The 13,864-nt window shown below is 52.7% G+C and overlaps 1 protein-coding gene across 2 annotated transcripts in view; it reads right to left on the bottom strand.

Annotated features, from left to right (window-relative positions):
• Positions 1-3,541: 3,541 nt before the first annotated feature.
• The window catches only part of LOC140373210 (scaffold protein ILK), a 31,157-nt gene continuing 20,834 nt past the window's right edge, over positions 3,542-13,864 (bottom strand). For both annotated transcript variants that reach the window (XM_072459884.1, XM_072459882.1), the window contains 3 exons: positions 12,862-12,961; positions 7,291-7,421; positions 3,542-6,464 (listed from right to left, as the gene is read on the bottom strand). In XM_072459884.1, the coding sequence (XP_072315985.1) occupies positions 6,315-6,464; positions 7,291-7,421; positions 12,862-12,961 (381 nt within the window). In that variant the 3' untranslated portion in view covers positions 3,542-6,314. The remainder of the gene's footprint in view (positions 6,465-7,290; positions 7,422-12,861; positions 12,962-13,864) is intronic.

Raw genomic sequence — 13,864 nt, 5'->3', positions numbered from 1 at the left:
CCATTTACAGGCGCTGTATGCTGAGAGCTGCCCCAACTTGTCCGAGAGTGGTCGCCGACAGCTGGCCCTCCTGCTGCAGTCTTATGGTGATGTCTTCTCCACGGGTCCCACTGACCTCGGCCGCACCAACCTGGTGCAGCACGACATCCAGACTACACCGGGGCCCCCTGTAAAGCAGCCTCCACGCAGGATGGCAGCCGACAAGCAGTCCGCCGCTGACCAGCAGCTACAGCAGAGTCTCGCCGCGGGAGTGGCTCAGCCCAGTAATAGCAGCTGGGCTGCTCCTATCGTAATGGCAAAGAAGAAGGACCAGACCCCTCGGTTGTGCGTGGACTACAGGCCGCTGAATGAAAGAACCATCAAGAACGCTTACCCTCTTCCGCACATCCAGGACACTCTTGACACCTTGTCCACTGCCAGGTACTTCAGCACACTTGACTTGACATCAGGGTACTGGCAGGTGGAGTTGACGCCTAGAGCCCGTACAGCCTCTGCCTTCTGTACACGTAAGGGCCTTTTAGAATGGAATGTGATGCCATTTGGACTGTGTAATGCTCCGGCAACCTTCCAACGACTTATGGACCGGGTTTTGGTGGGGCTGCAGTGGGAGACATGTCTACTGTATTTAGATGACGTTGTGGTCCTTGGGCGGGACACCTCAAAAATGCTAGAACGTTTAGAACAGGTTTTTATCCGGCTACGGCAGGCCAACCTTAAACTTAAGCCATCTAAATGCTGTTTGTTTCGAGAGGAAGTGACCTATTTGGGACACATTGTTTCCGCAAATGGCATTGCCACTGATCCCCAAAAGACAGAGAGGGTGAAGGAATGGCCAACACCTAGGAACGTATCTGAAGTCAGGCAGTTTGTAGGTTTAGCTTCCTACTACCAACGTTTTGTCCCTGATTTCGCGTCAATAGCGCAGCCTCTGCATGAACTCACGAAGAAGTATGCCCGGTTTAACTGGACAACCCAGTGCCAGCAGGCGTTTGATGGGTTGAAGAGACTGTCCTGGGCTACCCCCTCGCCAAAGGGGATATGTTTTTGGACACGGACGCTAGAGACTGTGGGATTGGAGCGGTCCTCTCTCAAGTCCAAGGGGGTTAGGAGAGAGTGTTAGCGTACGGGAGCAGGCGTTTGTCACCTGCTGAACAAAACTACTGCACTACCCGGAGGGAACTTCTAGCAGTGGTAGATTTCACCTCCCACTTTAGGCAGTATTTACTGGGCCGTCCTTTTACCGTCCGGACTGACCACAGCAGCCTGCGCTGGCTGACCCGGCTGAGAGAACCTGAGGGTCAGTTAGCACGCTGATTAGAGAAGTTGGCCGAATATGACTTTGTTGTTCACCGTCCAGGCAAGATACACCAAAATGCGGATGCACTCTCGAGGCGTCCATGTTCTGAGTCCTGCCCTTGTACTATACAAGACCCCGGCAACCTGCACCGGGACAAGGCCGTGCAGTGTGACCTATCTGAGCCTGTCCTATTCACCACACCGCAGATCTTAGTGGGGGTAGTGGGGCAGGAACCTGAGTCTTCTATAGTGTGGAGTGGACGACACCCAGAGTGGGGCTGACAGGGTTCCAAATATTCGCAGAGTGACTGACTCAACCCAACCTAGTTTGTTTCAGGGTTGGATACTAGAGCAGCTGAGCGACACTCAAAGAGCTGACCCAGATATTGCACCAGTTTGGCAGTGGGTAGACAGCAAGGGAAGCCGTCCGTCTTGGTCCACTGTCGCCGCTTGCAGCCCAGCTACCAAGGCCTACTGGTCACAGTGGACAAGACTGTTTTTAAGGGATGGTGTGTTAAACTATTTTAGCAAGTGGGTTGAAGCCGTAACAGTTGCAGAGAAGATAGTTTCAGAGTGGGTGTGCAGGTACGGGGCCCCCCACACATTACACAGTGACCAGGGCACCAATTTTGAGTCGTCAGTTTTCCAGAGAATGTGTGAGCTGTTGGGAATAGAAAAGACTCGTACGACCCCATTCCGCCCGCAGTCAGATGGGCAGGTGGAACGCTTTAATGCCACTCTACAGAAAATTCTGGCACCTACTGCAGAGAGGTGCCATTGGGATTGGGATTTAATGCTCCCTTTCGCAGTTATGGCCTACCGCTCCACCCGGCACAGTTCTACCGGGCTGACCCCAAACATGATGTTATTTGGCAGGGAAGTCACTGAACCCATTGACTTAGTAGCTGGTTTTCCCTCACATGACACAAACACCCATTCCCTGCTGGAGTATGTTCTAAAGCTCAGAGAACAGCTGGACCTCTCTCACCGGCTTGCGTGGGAGGTCTTGGGAAGGGCTTCTGAACGAGCAAAGAGACAATATGACAAAAACATTTGCCAGACCCAGTACCCGGTTGGTGCTGCAGTCTGGCACCTGATCAAGGGCACAAAAGCAGTGAAGAACAAGGTGCGGAAGTTCCTGCGCTCTATGAGGGCCCGTATTTTGTTGTGGGTCATTTGGACGATTTGGTGTACCAGATTCAGAAGGGACCAAGGTCGAAAGTTAATGTCGTGCACCATGATAAGCTGAAGCCTTTTCATTCCAAAACCCTGCCAGATAACAGTTGGATTTTTCATAGATATGACCCGTCGGCACCACGGGAGGTGTCACCTCCTGCTTCCAATGAGGACTCCAACTCCGGCTGTGGGACTCTGACACGGAGGACGCTGGTCAATTGTCACCACCTCGGACTCCACCCATCCCGAACTCTGGGGGACGTGGGAGCCACCGGACATCGAGCGTCGAGTGGGGGACGTCCGGCAGTTAGCACGCCACTGCCCAGAACGCGGAGGACCCGGAAAGCACCCGAAAGGTTTGGTGACTGGGTCAGTCATTAAACTCAGCACTGGGGTGTTTTTGCCTGAGTCAGTGTGTAGGCGGATCGCTGCCCATCTCAGAGGTCAGAGAAAAAAAATGGTTATAACAAATGGTTCAAGTGTTGTAAATTTTCACATGCCACTATTGCATTTTCCTGTGATGGGTTTTCCTACGTTTTATGGGAGTGTCCATTACTGCATTGTACCAATGTTGTTATGGAACGATATCAAAGGGTTAATTCTCATCCAGAGTGGGGGTCGTGTTACCAGCCTGGCCCCTTTAAGGAAGAGAGCTGGGGATTGTGGGTAACGGGAAGTGCGCCGCGCCCTCTCTGTGTGGTCGGTGCGCCCCGATGTCCTGCATTTTTCCTGTTTTTCTGAATCCCAATAAAATCGTGTTGCAACGAGTATCATGCCTGCTCAGCCTCTGTACCACGCTCAGGAGTCTACTGGGCAGAGGAGGAAAGTAACACACGTCACAGATGGAGACAAGTTCAGTTATGGAGGAGATACAGAGTGTTTTCTGAGGGGAGGACTTTATCACCAGGATTCATCAAACTGTGAATGAAAACATGCTCCAGGCGAGTTTGTGACGAGGAACAGAGTGAGAACAGGGTTAGAGAGGAATACAATACTAATAAACACAGCATTAAAAGATCTCTTTTTGTCCCCACTCGATGCAGAAAAGAACAATAATGAAACTCAAAAGTAGTAGTTTGCACTTTAATATAGACTTATATAAATACATACATTTATGCTCTTTTTCAACATTCTTTTTTTTGCGCAAAGCAGTTGGACATAGAGACAGGATGAAGATAAATGTGACTCCAGAGGATGAATAAATGATCTCAGACACAACTAAACAAATACAAGTTTGGTTATTTCTTCATTGGGGCAAAGGAAATGTCATAATCTCTATGTTGTGACCTTAGTTATATGCTAAATGAATCCATTGAAATAAGCATATTTTGATATAAATCTCTCTGGTTGACACCAATATTAAAATGTTAAGATCCATAGCAATTGTTTTTGTATTTATCTGGTGTTAAATAATGAGTTGCATGTTGTGTGAAGGCGCTCAGGGAGGAGAGAGAGAGTGAGCCAGGTAACAATAGGAGGCAGATCGAAAACAAAGAGGTTTCGATTCTGGTGAAACTAAAAACACCCTTTATCAGGAGGTCCCGCCCGGTGGGCAGGGCCTACTCAGAGTAGGATAAGTTCCCAGTCTGGATTCGCAGATTGAGAATGACTCTAAGATGAGTCCAAATGTATGTTTTTTTCCATAAAAACAGAGTCCAGATGAGGTCATAGCTCCAGGTCAGTGTGCTGGGCTTGGTCCGGTCGTCAGGACAACCATCGCTGGAGGATTTCACCTGGTGCATGTTTTAAGGACACTGGAGGAACTAGCCACTCTGGCACGTGGCTCTGTTTAAACACGTGGAGCTGCTGCTGTCAGTGTTTCAAACTCACTTTTACACGACATAAAAATGAACAGCATTTCCAGATGAATGCGCGGTCAAAAAGTCAAACTTCAACTGGTCAGTGTGCATTTATATTCACACTCCAACACACGATGATTGTAGTACAAACTCCAAAGTACAATATTTGTGAATGGCCTCCAGTCTTTTCCATGGGCTGAGGTCTAACTCTGCTGTGGACATGAAGGCGAGCGAAGCGCCGCACCACATCTGATGCTTCGTCCTGAACAACACATTATTGTTAAAGGCTGAACAGATTTTACTGCCCATTTACAAACTGGACATACAGTAATGAGTCGTCCAGTGGATTCTTTTGGATACAATGCTTACATTTAAAAAAGTCAAGTGCACCATGTACGTGTTCAGGTGGAGGGTCCACCACCTCCTCTACAGAGAAACAACCATTTAGTCAATTTGAAATAATCGGAAAAATACAAAAGACGTCTTAAAGGTGGTTTCATAGTAGTTTTGCTCTATCTAACTGGAGCTTTAAGCAATGGTCACCTTCTTAAAACATGATAAACAGAGCTAGTGCAGTTTAAACCCTTTGCACTGGTCCAAACTTAAATGATTCATTATTAACACTGTAGAGAGCACATTTCCAGGTTCTCAGACGATAAAACGTTTTAGAATCAGTAAAGACAAAGTCTCTATCAACTGCTTCCACTTCTTCTCTTTCATTCTGTCGAATCCTCCAGATGCAGCACACAATATTCCAAAGTTTACATCATGCCCTAATACAGCACAGATATGTTACCATGGAGATGTGCCCTTCCTGGAATGTTCCTCAGTATGGCATTAACATCTCGTTTGTTTGGTGCCTTTACATTGCTCTCCGTATCACCATGGATACAAGCAGATGACCCCGCCAGGCCATATTACAGGTCAGATTATGATCTGCTGATTCTGGTCAGCTAAACGTTAGCACACACGTTGCTACATGTCGTTTGGAGTCGGGATGAAAATAAATGTGATTTGTGAAAAGTTGTGCTCTGAGGGGGCGTGTCTGAGGGGGCGTGTCTGAGGGGGCGTGTCTGAGGGGGCGTGTCTGAGGGGGCGTGTCGGAGCACTGAGTGTTGGAAATGTGTCCATTTTGATGCCTTGTTTCTTTGGTTCACTTTAGTTAGCTCTTAGCACATGAAGTGTGACCACAACATTGTACATACTGCCTCTGTGCTCTCATTGGTCACTGTGGAGGGATTATGGCTGTATCTGTGTTTACTGGACTCACATTGACATGTAAATAAGTCATGAAAGATCTGTTAATGGTCAGAATATACGCATATTAAGTACTGCGACGGACACGCATTAAACTGGCTCTGCACTGCGAGCTCGTGAAGTCACTTCAGTAGTTTGTCCATCAAAAGAAAGTTGTGCAAACATTCAGCTTTAAACATTCACTGTTAAGAGGCAGAATAACAGTCAATGTGGCCTTAAGAAACCCAATTAATAATAGAGCCTGACACTTTTTATAATCAGCTAAAACTATTTCTTTCACAAGACTAACTATATCTGCAGTTGTATCAGCACAAGTACATTGTGGTCAGGCCCTAGTATATTCCAGCAATAAAATAAATGAAGATCAATGAGCCATAATGTGGAACATTCCAGTCCAAACACTCTCCATGGAGACAAGCAGGTGACACACCCTCCACCAGAAAAGTTACATAGTGCTCCTTTAAGCAGGATGTTAGACAAGTTGCATACATGATTATTTTAAGGCATTCAAAATACAAACAAATGAGCAGCACGCGCTTTTCAGTCAGAAACACAGTAATAAAAGTCCTTGTGGTTCCACAGATTGAAAGTAACAAAGGTAAACAAAGGTTCTGCTGGACCGAAGGGGAAGAAGCAACAGTTTAAGGCAATACTTGTGGAGCACTTCACGGCCATCACAGTGAGTCCGGGGCGGGCCAGGGAGCCAGGCGGGTCACAGGCGGGTCACAGGCGGGTCACAGGCGGGTCACAGGCGGGTCACAGGCGGGTCACAGGGTCACAGGCAGGTCACTTGTCCTGCATCTTCTCCAGGATGGGCACGATCATGTCAAACTTGGGCCGTTTGGCTGGGTCTTCGTTCATGCAGATCTTCATGAGTTTGCAGATGTGTGGGGAGATGCCGGGCGGGATGGTGGGCCTCAAGCCCTCCAGGGAAATCTGAAAGAGAAATGAGGAAGTGGAAATGAGGAAGGAATGACAGTGAAATGCTATGATGACATAAGCAGGGGTCTGCAATAGGCGGCCTGCGGGCCAAATCTGGACCATCATTCAAAATAGGTCATTTTTAGCTTCTGCAGCTTCCGCAGCGCTCTGCTGCAGCCGGTTCATCTGAAACAGTGAATAACCGCTTCATTTCATCTGAGCCGCAGCTCTGAGCCGCAGACCCACAGCTCCGAGCCGCAGACCCACAGCTCCGAGCCGCAGACCCACAGCTCCGAGCCGCAGACCCACAGCTCCGAGCCGCAGACCCACAGCTCCGAGCCGCAGACCCACAGCTCCGAGCCGCAGACCCACAGCTCCGAGCCGCAGACCCACAGCTCCGAGCCGCAGACCCACAGCTCCGAGCCGCAAACCCACAGCTCCGAGCCGCAGACCCACAGCTCCGAGCCGCAGACCCACAGCTCCGAGCCGCAGACCCACCGCTCCGAGCCGCAGACCCACAGCTCCGAGCCGCAGACCCACAGCTCCGAGCCGCAGACCCACCGCTCCGAGCCTTGTTCTCATTGACGTTGATGTTTTTGATGCTTGAATAAAGGTTTTGAATGTTTGCAGTTCTTTCCTCCTCTGTTTGAGTTTGTGCAGTAGCCACATACCTTCCTTTACAATCCTCACACCTTCAGCCCAATTTCTTTGACATTTTGTCTTTATACGAACTTGTAACTTTTAGTGAGGCTGCTCCTTTGCCCTGGAGCTGCAGTTATCATCTGCAGAGAGTTATTACTAACTTCTACTAAATGCCACTGGAAGAGAGTGTGGTCCAAACCTTCATGCCGATCTCCATGTGTGAGAGGTCAGCGAAGGGCACCTCTCGGGTCACCAGCTCCCACAGCAGGATGGCAAAGCTCCACATGTCTGCAGAGCGACGGTTTATCTCCTCTGGTTTCTTCTGGAGAGCTAAAAGGAACAAACAAGTCCACATGATTCTAAATAATGGGACTCCACTCCGCCAGGCGTGATAAATGACACTCATCATAATACATGTATTAAGCATGGTCAATATCACACTCAAAAAAAGTGAATCGTTGCTTTAATCCGATACAGTCAGACATCTTCGTGTAAACACTTCACTCCCACAGAAACCCACCTTCAAAATCTCCGATTGAGACCCTCAGATTATGCAGTTGTGTTGTTTCCTCGTGTCATGTACAGTGATCTCTCGCTATAACGTGGTTCACTTTTCACGTCTCGCTGCTTCATGGATTTGCATCATGCATTGTGTTCTGCATTCTGATTGGCTAAACAGTCTCTCTGTGTCTTCTCTACCTGTGTCAATAACGTTATGGATTCATATGGACACGTACGTTAAACCTCTTGCCAAATTGAAGTTTGCGAGGCCGGTGAGAGCTTCAATGTTTTATGGAGTATTTCATTGTATAATAACTGTAAAAAAATAAAGGTTTCTACTTCGCGGATTTCGCCCATTGCGGGTTCGTTTTGGAACGTGACCCCGCGATAAACGAGGGTTCACTGAACACGCCTGAATCGCACTGGAACTAGACGAGGCTTGTGCACATGCTCCACGGCCCACGCTGACCTATGACCCCGGAACAAAACCAGACAAGGAAGAAAACCCACAGCAGCCATGAAGACATATCAGGACACACAGGGCATGATGTCCCAGAGACAACGCTCCTGCTCTCTGAGACAACGCTCCTGCTCTCAGAGACAACGCTCCTGCTCTCAGAGACAACGCTCCTGCTCTCAGAGACAACGCTCCTGCTCTCTGAGACAACGCTCCTGCTCCCAAAGACAACGCTCCTGCTCTCAGAGACAACGCTCCTGCTCTCAGAGACAACGCTCCTGCTCTCAGAGACAACGCTCCTGCTCTCAGAGACAACGCTCCTGCTCTCAGAGACAACGCTCCTGCTCTCAGAGACAACGCTCCTGCTCTCTGAGACAACGCTCCTGCTCTCAGAGACAACGCTCCTGCTCTCAGAGACAACGCTCCTGCTCTCAGAGACAACGCTCCTGCTCTCAGAGACAACGCTCCTGCTCTCAGAGACAACGTGTCTCCTGCTCTCGGAGACAACGCTCCTGCTCTCAGAGACAACGCTCCTGCTCTCAGAGACAACGCTCCTGCTCTCAGAGACAACGCTCCTGCTCTCAGAGACAACGCTCCTGCTCTCAGAGACAACGCTCCTGCTCTCTGAGACAACGCTCCTGCTCTCAGAGACAACGCTCCTGCTCTCTGAGACAACGCTCCTGCTCTCAGAGACAAAACCTTCTGTCCTCTGGGCTCTGATGCACGTGTTAGACTCAGGCCATGATCACACCTCGTTTAAACTTGACCCACTCATCGTCTCCAGTCAGGGCCGTTTTAAGCAAACAAACAAAAACACTACATCTACCGTCAGTTTTTTTGTTTGTTCCTTAACGAGATCCTTTGCTAAAATACTAATGCAGAGAAGAAACAGAGAACATCGGCTGCTCCACCTCCTCTTCCCTCTCTCTCTGCTCCACCTCCTCTTCCCTCTTCTCCACCTCCTCTTCCCTCTTCTCTCTGCTCCACCTCCTCTTCCCTCTTCTCTCTGCTCCACCTCCTCTTCCCTCTCTGCTCCACCTCCTCTTCCCTCTCTCTGCTCCACCTCCTCTTCCCTCTCTCTCTGCTCCACCTCCTCTTCCCTCTCTGCTCCACCTCCTCTTCCCTCTCTGCTCCACCTCCTCTTCCCTCTCTCTCTCTGCTCCACCTCCTCTTCCCTCTCTCTCTCTGCTCCACCTCCTCTTCCCTCTCTCTCTCTGCTCCACCTCCTCTTCACTCTCTCTCTCTGCTCCACCTCCTCTTCCCTCTCTCTCTCTGCTCCACCTCCTCTTCCCTCTGCTCCACCTCCTCTTCCTTCTGCTCCACCTCCTCTTCCCTCTTCTCTCTGCTCCACCTCCTCTTCCCTCTTCTCTCTGCTCCACCTCCTCTTCCCTCTTCTCTCTGCTCCACCTCCTCTTCCCTCTTCTCTCTGCTCCACCTCCTCTTCCCTCTCTCTCTCTGCTCCACCTCCTCTTCCCTCTCTCTCTCTGCTCCACCTCCTCTTCACTCTCTCTCTCTGCTCCACCTCCTCTTCCCTCTCTCTCTCTGCTCCACCTCCTCTTCCCTCTGCTCCACCTCCTCTTCCTTCTGCTCCACCTCCTCTTCCCTCTTCTCTCTGCTCCACCTCCTCTTCCCTCTTCTCTCTGCTCCACCTCCTCTTCCCTCTTCTCTCTGCTCCACCTCCTCTTCCCTCTTCTCTCTGCTCCACCTCCTCTTCCCTCTCTCTCTCTGCTCCACCTCCTCTTCCCTCTCTCTCTCTGCTCCACCTCCTCTTCCCTCTCTCTCTCTGCTCCACCTCCTCTTCCCTCTCTCTCTCTGCTCCACCTCCTCTTCCCTCTCTCTCTCTGCTCCACCTCCTCTTCCCTCTCTCTGCTCCACCTCCTCTTCCCTCTCTCTGCTCCACCTCCTCTTCCCTCTTCTCTCTGCTCCACCTCCTCTTCCCTCTTCTCTCTGCTCCACCTCCTCTTCCCTCTGCTCCACCTCCTCTTCCCTCTTCCCTCTGCTCCACCTCCTCTTCCCTCTTCTCTCTGCTCCACCTCCTCTTCCCTCTTCTCTCTGCTCCACCTCCTCTTCCCTCTCTCTCTCTGCTCCACCTCCTCTTCCCTCTCTCTCTCTGCTCCACCTCCTCTTCCCTCTCTCTCTCTGCTCCACCTCCTCTTCCCTCTGCTCCACCTCCTCTTCCCTCTTCTCTCTGCTCCACCTCCTCTTCCCTCTTCTCTCTGCTCCACCTCCTCTTCCCTCTTCTCTCTGCTCCACCTCCTCTTCCCTCTTCTCTCTGCTCCACCTCCTCTTCCCTCTCTCTCTCTGCTCCACCTCATCTTCCCTCTCTCTCTCTGCTCCACCTCCTCTTCCCTCTCTCTCTCTGCTCCACCTCCTCTTCCCTCTCTCTCTCTGCTCCACCTCCTCTTCCCTCTTCCCTCTGCTCCACCTCCTCTTCCCTCTGCTCCACCTCCTCTTCCCTCTCTCTCTCTGCTCCACCTCCTCTTCCCTCTCTCTCTCTGCTCCACCTCCTCTTCCCTCTCTCTCTCTGCTCCACCTCCTCTTCCCTCTGCTCCACCTCCTCTTCCCTCTTCTCTCTGCTCCACCTCCTCTTCCCTCTTCTCTCTGCTCCACCTCCTCTTCCCTCTTCTCTCTGCTCCACCTCCTCTTCCCTCTTCTCTCTGCTCCACCTCCTCTTCCCTCTTCTCTCTGCTCCACCTCCTCTTCCCTCTCTCTCTCTGCTCCACCTCCTCTTCCCTCTCTCTCTCTGCTCCACCTCCTCTTCCCTCTCTCTCTCTGCTCCACCTCCTCTTCCCTCTCTCTCTCTGCTCCACCTCCTCTTCCCTCTCTCTCTCTGCTCCACCTCCTCTTCCCTCTCTCTCTCTGCTCCACCTCCTCTTCCCTCTCTCTCTCTGCTCCACCTCCTCTTCCCTCTCTCTGCTCCACCTCCTCTTCCCTCTCTCTGCTCCACCTCCTCTTCCCTCTTCTCTCTGCTCCACCTCCTCTTCCCTCTTCTCTCTGCTCCACCTCCTCTTCCCTCTGCTCCACCTCCTCTTCCCTCTTCTCTCTGCTCCACCTCCTCTTCCCTCTGTCTCTCTGCTCCACCTCCTCTTCCCTCTCTCTCTGCTCCACCTCCTCTTCCCTCTCTCTCTGCTCCACCTCCTCTTCCCTCTCTCTCTGCTCCACCTCCTCTTCCCTCTTCTCTCTGCTCCACCTCCTCTTCCCTCTTCTCTCTGCTCCACCTCCTCTTCCCTCTCTCTGCTCCACCTCCTCTTCCCTCTCTCTGCTCCACCTCCTCTTCCCTCTCTCTGCTCCACCTCCTCTTCCCTCTCTCTGCTCCACCTCCTCTTCCCTCTCTCTGCTCCACCTCCTCTTCCCTCTCTCTGCTCCACCTCCTCTTCCCTCTCTCTGCTCCACCTCCTCTTCCCTCTCTCTGCTCCACCTCCTCTTCCCTCTCTCTGCTCCACCTCCTCTTCCCTCTCTCTCTCTGCTCCACCTCCTCTTCCCTCTCTCTCTCTGCTCCACCTCCTCTTCCCTCTCTCTCTCTGCTCCACCTCCTCTTCCCTCTCTCTCTCTGCTCCACCTCCTCTTCCCTCTCTCTCTCTGCTCCACCTCCTCTTCCCTCTCTCTCTCTGCTCCACCTCCTCTTCCCTCTGCTCCACCTCCTCTTCCCTCTGCTCCACCTCCTCTTCCCTCTGCTCCACCTCCTCTTTCTTCTGCTCCACCTCCTCTTCCCTCTTCTCTCTGCTCCACCTCCTCTTCCCTCTGCTCCACCTCCTCTTCCTTCTGCTCCACCTCCTCTTCCCTCTTCTCTCTGCTCCACCTCCTCTTCCCTCTTCTCTCTGCTCCACCTCCTCTTCCCTCTCTGCTCCACCTCCTCTTCCCTCTCTCTCTCTGCTCCACCTCCTCTTCCCTCTCTCTCTCTGCTCCACCTCCTCTTCCCTCTCTCTCTCTGCTCCACCTCCTCTTCCCTCTCTCTCTCTGCTCCACCTCCTCTTCCCTCTCTCTCTCTGCTCCACCTCCTCTTCCCTCTGCTCCACCTCCTCTTCCCTCTGCTCCACCTCCTCTTCCCTCTGCTCCACCTCCTCTTTCTTCTGCTCCACCTCCTCTTCCCTCTTCTCTCTGCTCCACCTCCTCTTCCCTCTGCTCCACCTCCTCTTCCTTCTGCTCCACCTCCTCTTCCCTCTTCTCTCTGCTCCACCTCCTCTTCCCTCTTCTCTCTGCTCCACCTCCTCTTCCCTCTCTGCTCCACCTCCTCTTCCCTCTCTCTCTCTGCTCCACCTCCTCTTCCCTCTCTCTCTCTGCTCCACCTCCTCTTCCCTCTCTCTCTCTGCTCCACCTCCTCTTCCCTCTCTCTCTCTGCTCCACCTCCTCTTCCCTCTGCTCCACCTCCTCTTCCCTCTGCTCCACCTCCTCTTCCCTCTGCTCCACCTCCTCTTCCCTCTGCTCCACCTCCTCTTTCTTCTGCTCCACCTCCTCTTCCCTCTTCTCTCTGCTCCACCTCCTCTTCCCTCTGCTCCACCTCCTCTTCCTTCTGCTCCACCTCCTCTTCCCTCTTCTCTCTGCTCCACCTCCTCTTCCCTCTTCTCTCTGCTCCACCTCCTCTTCCCTCTCTGCTCCACCTCCTCTTCCCTCTCTCTCTCTGCTCCTCCACAGATGTGAGGAGGTACATGTGGAACATCTGCTTTAGGAGATCTTTTCAGAGGAATATATCGTGTGTCAAACAGAAATGATCATGAAAAGCCTGATTACATTTGTCCTTTTCAAGTTGGCACAATCCAAGAGGCTGTAGGTGTCAGCGGGTGCAGACCCCGTGTCACTGAGTGTGCTGCTCACCCTCGGGTGCCACCCAGGCGGGGGAGAACATCCGGCCCGGGCACTGGAAGGAGAACTTGACATCTGCCATACTGATCCTGGCCGTCATGTCCTCGTCGATCTGTGAGAGCAGCAGAGGAGAGCGTTAGTCCCGCCCCTCTCAGCAGAGGAGAGCGTTAGTCCCGCCCCTCTCAGCAGAGGAGAGCGTTAGTCCCGCCCCTCTCACCAGAGGAGCGCGTTAGTCCCGCCCCTCTCACCAGAGGAGCGCGTTAGTCCCGCCCCTCTCAGCAGAGGAGAGCGTTAGTCCCGCCCCTCTCAGCAGAGGAGAGCGTTAGTCCCGCCCCTCTCAGCAGAGGAGAGCGTTAGTCCCGCCCCTCTCAGCAGAGGAGAGCGTTAGTCCCGCCCCTCTCAGCAGAGGAGAGCGTTAGTCCCGCCCCTCTCAGCAGAGGAGAGCGTTAGTCCCGCCCCTCTCAGCAGAGGAGAGCGTTAGTCCCGCCCCTCTCAGCAGAGGAGAGCGTTAGTCCCGCCCCTCTCACCAGAGGAGCGCGTTAGTCCCGCCCCTCTCACCAGAGGAGCGCGTTAGTCCCGCCCCTCTCAGCAGAGGAGAGCGTTAGTCCCGCCCCTCTCAGCAGAGGAGAGCGTTAGTCCCGCCCCTCTCAGCAGAGGAGAGCGTTAGTCCCGCCCCTCTCAGCAGAGGAGAGCGTTAGTCCCGCCCCTCTCAGCAGAGGAGAGCGTTAGTCCCGCCCCTCTCAGCAGAGGAGAGCGTTAGTCCCGCCCCTCTCAGCAGAGGAGAGCGTTAGTCCCGCCCCTCTCAGCAGAGGAGAGCGTTAGTCCCGCCCCTCTCACCAGAGGAGCGCGTTAGTCCCGCCCCTCTCACCAGAGGAGCGCGTTAGTCCCGCCCCTCTCAGCAGAGGAGAGCGTTAGTCCCGCCCCTCTCAGCAGAGGAGAGCGTTAGTCCCGCCCCTCTCAGCAGAGGAGAGCGTTAGTCCCGCCCCTCTCAGCAGAGGAGAGCGTTAGTCCCGCC

The sequence above is a fragment of the Eucyclogobius newberryi genome, unplaced genomic scaffold (assembly GCF_026437365.1).
Source record: "Eucyclogobius newberryi isolate DKJ021-1_F unplaced genomic scaffold, fEucNew1.0.hap1 SCAF_10, whole genome shotgun sequence".
NCBI classification, from domain to species: Eukaryota; Metazoa; Chordata; class Actinopteri; order Gobiiformes; family Gobiidae; genus Eucyclogobius; species Eucyclogobius newberryi.
Note: the sequence above shows the minus strand (reverse complement) of the source record. Positions and strands in the feature narration are given on the sequence as shown.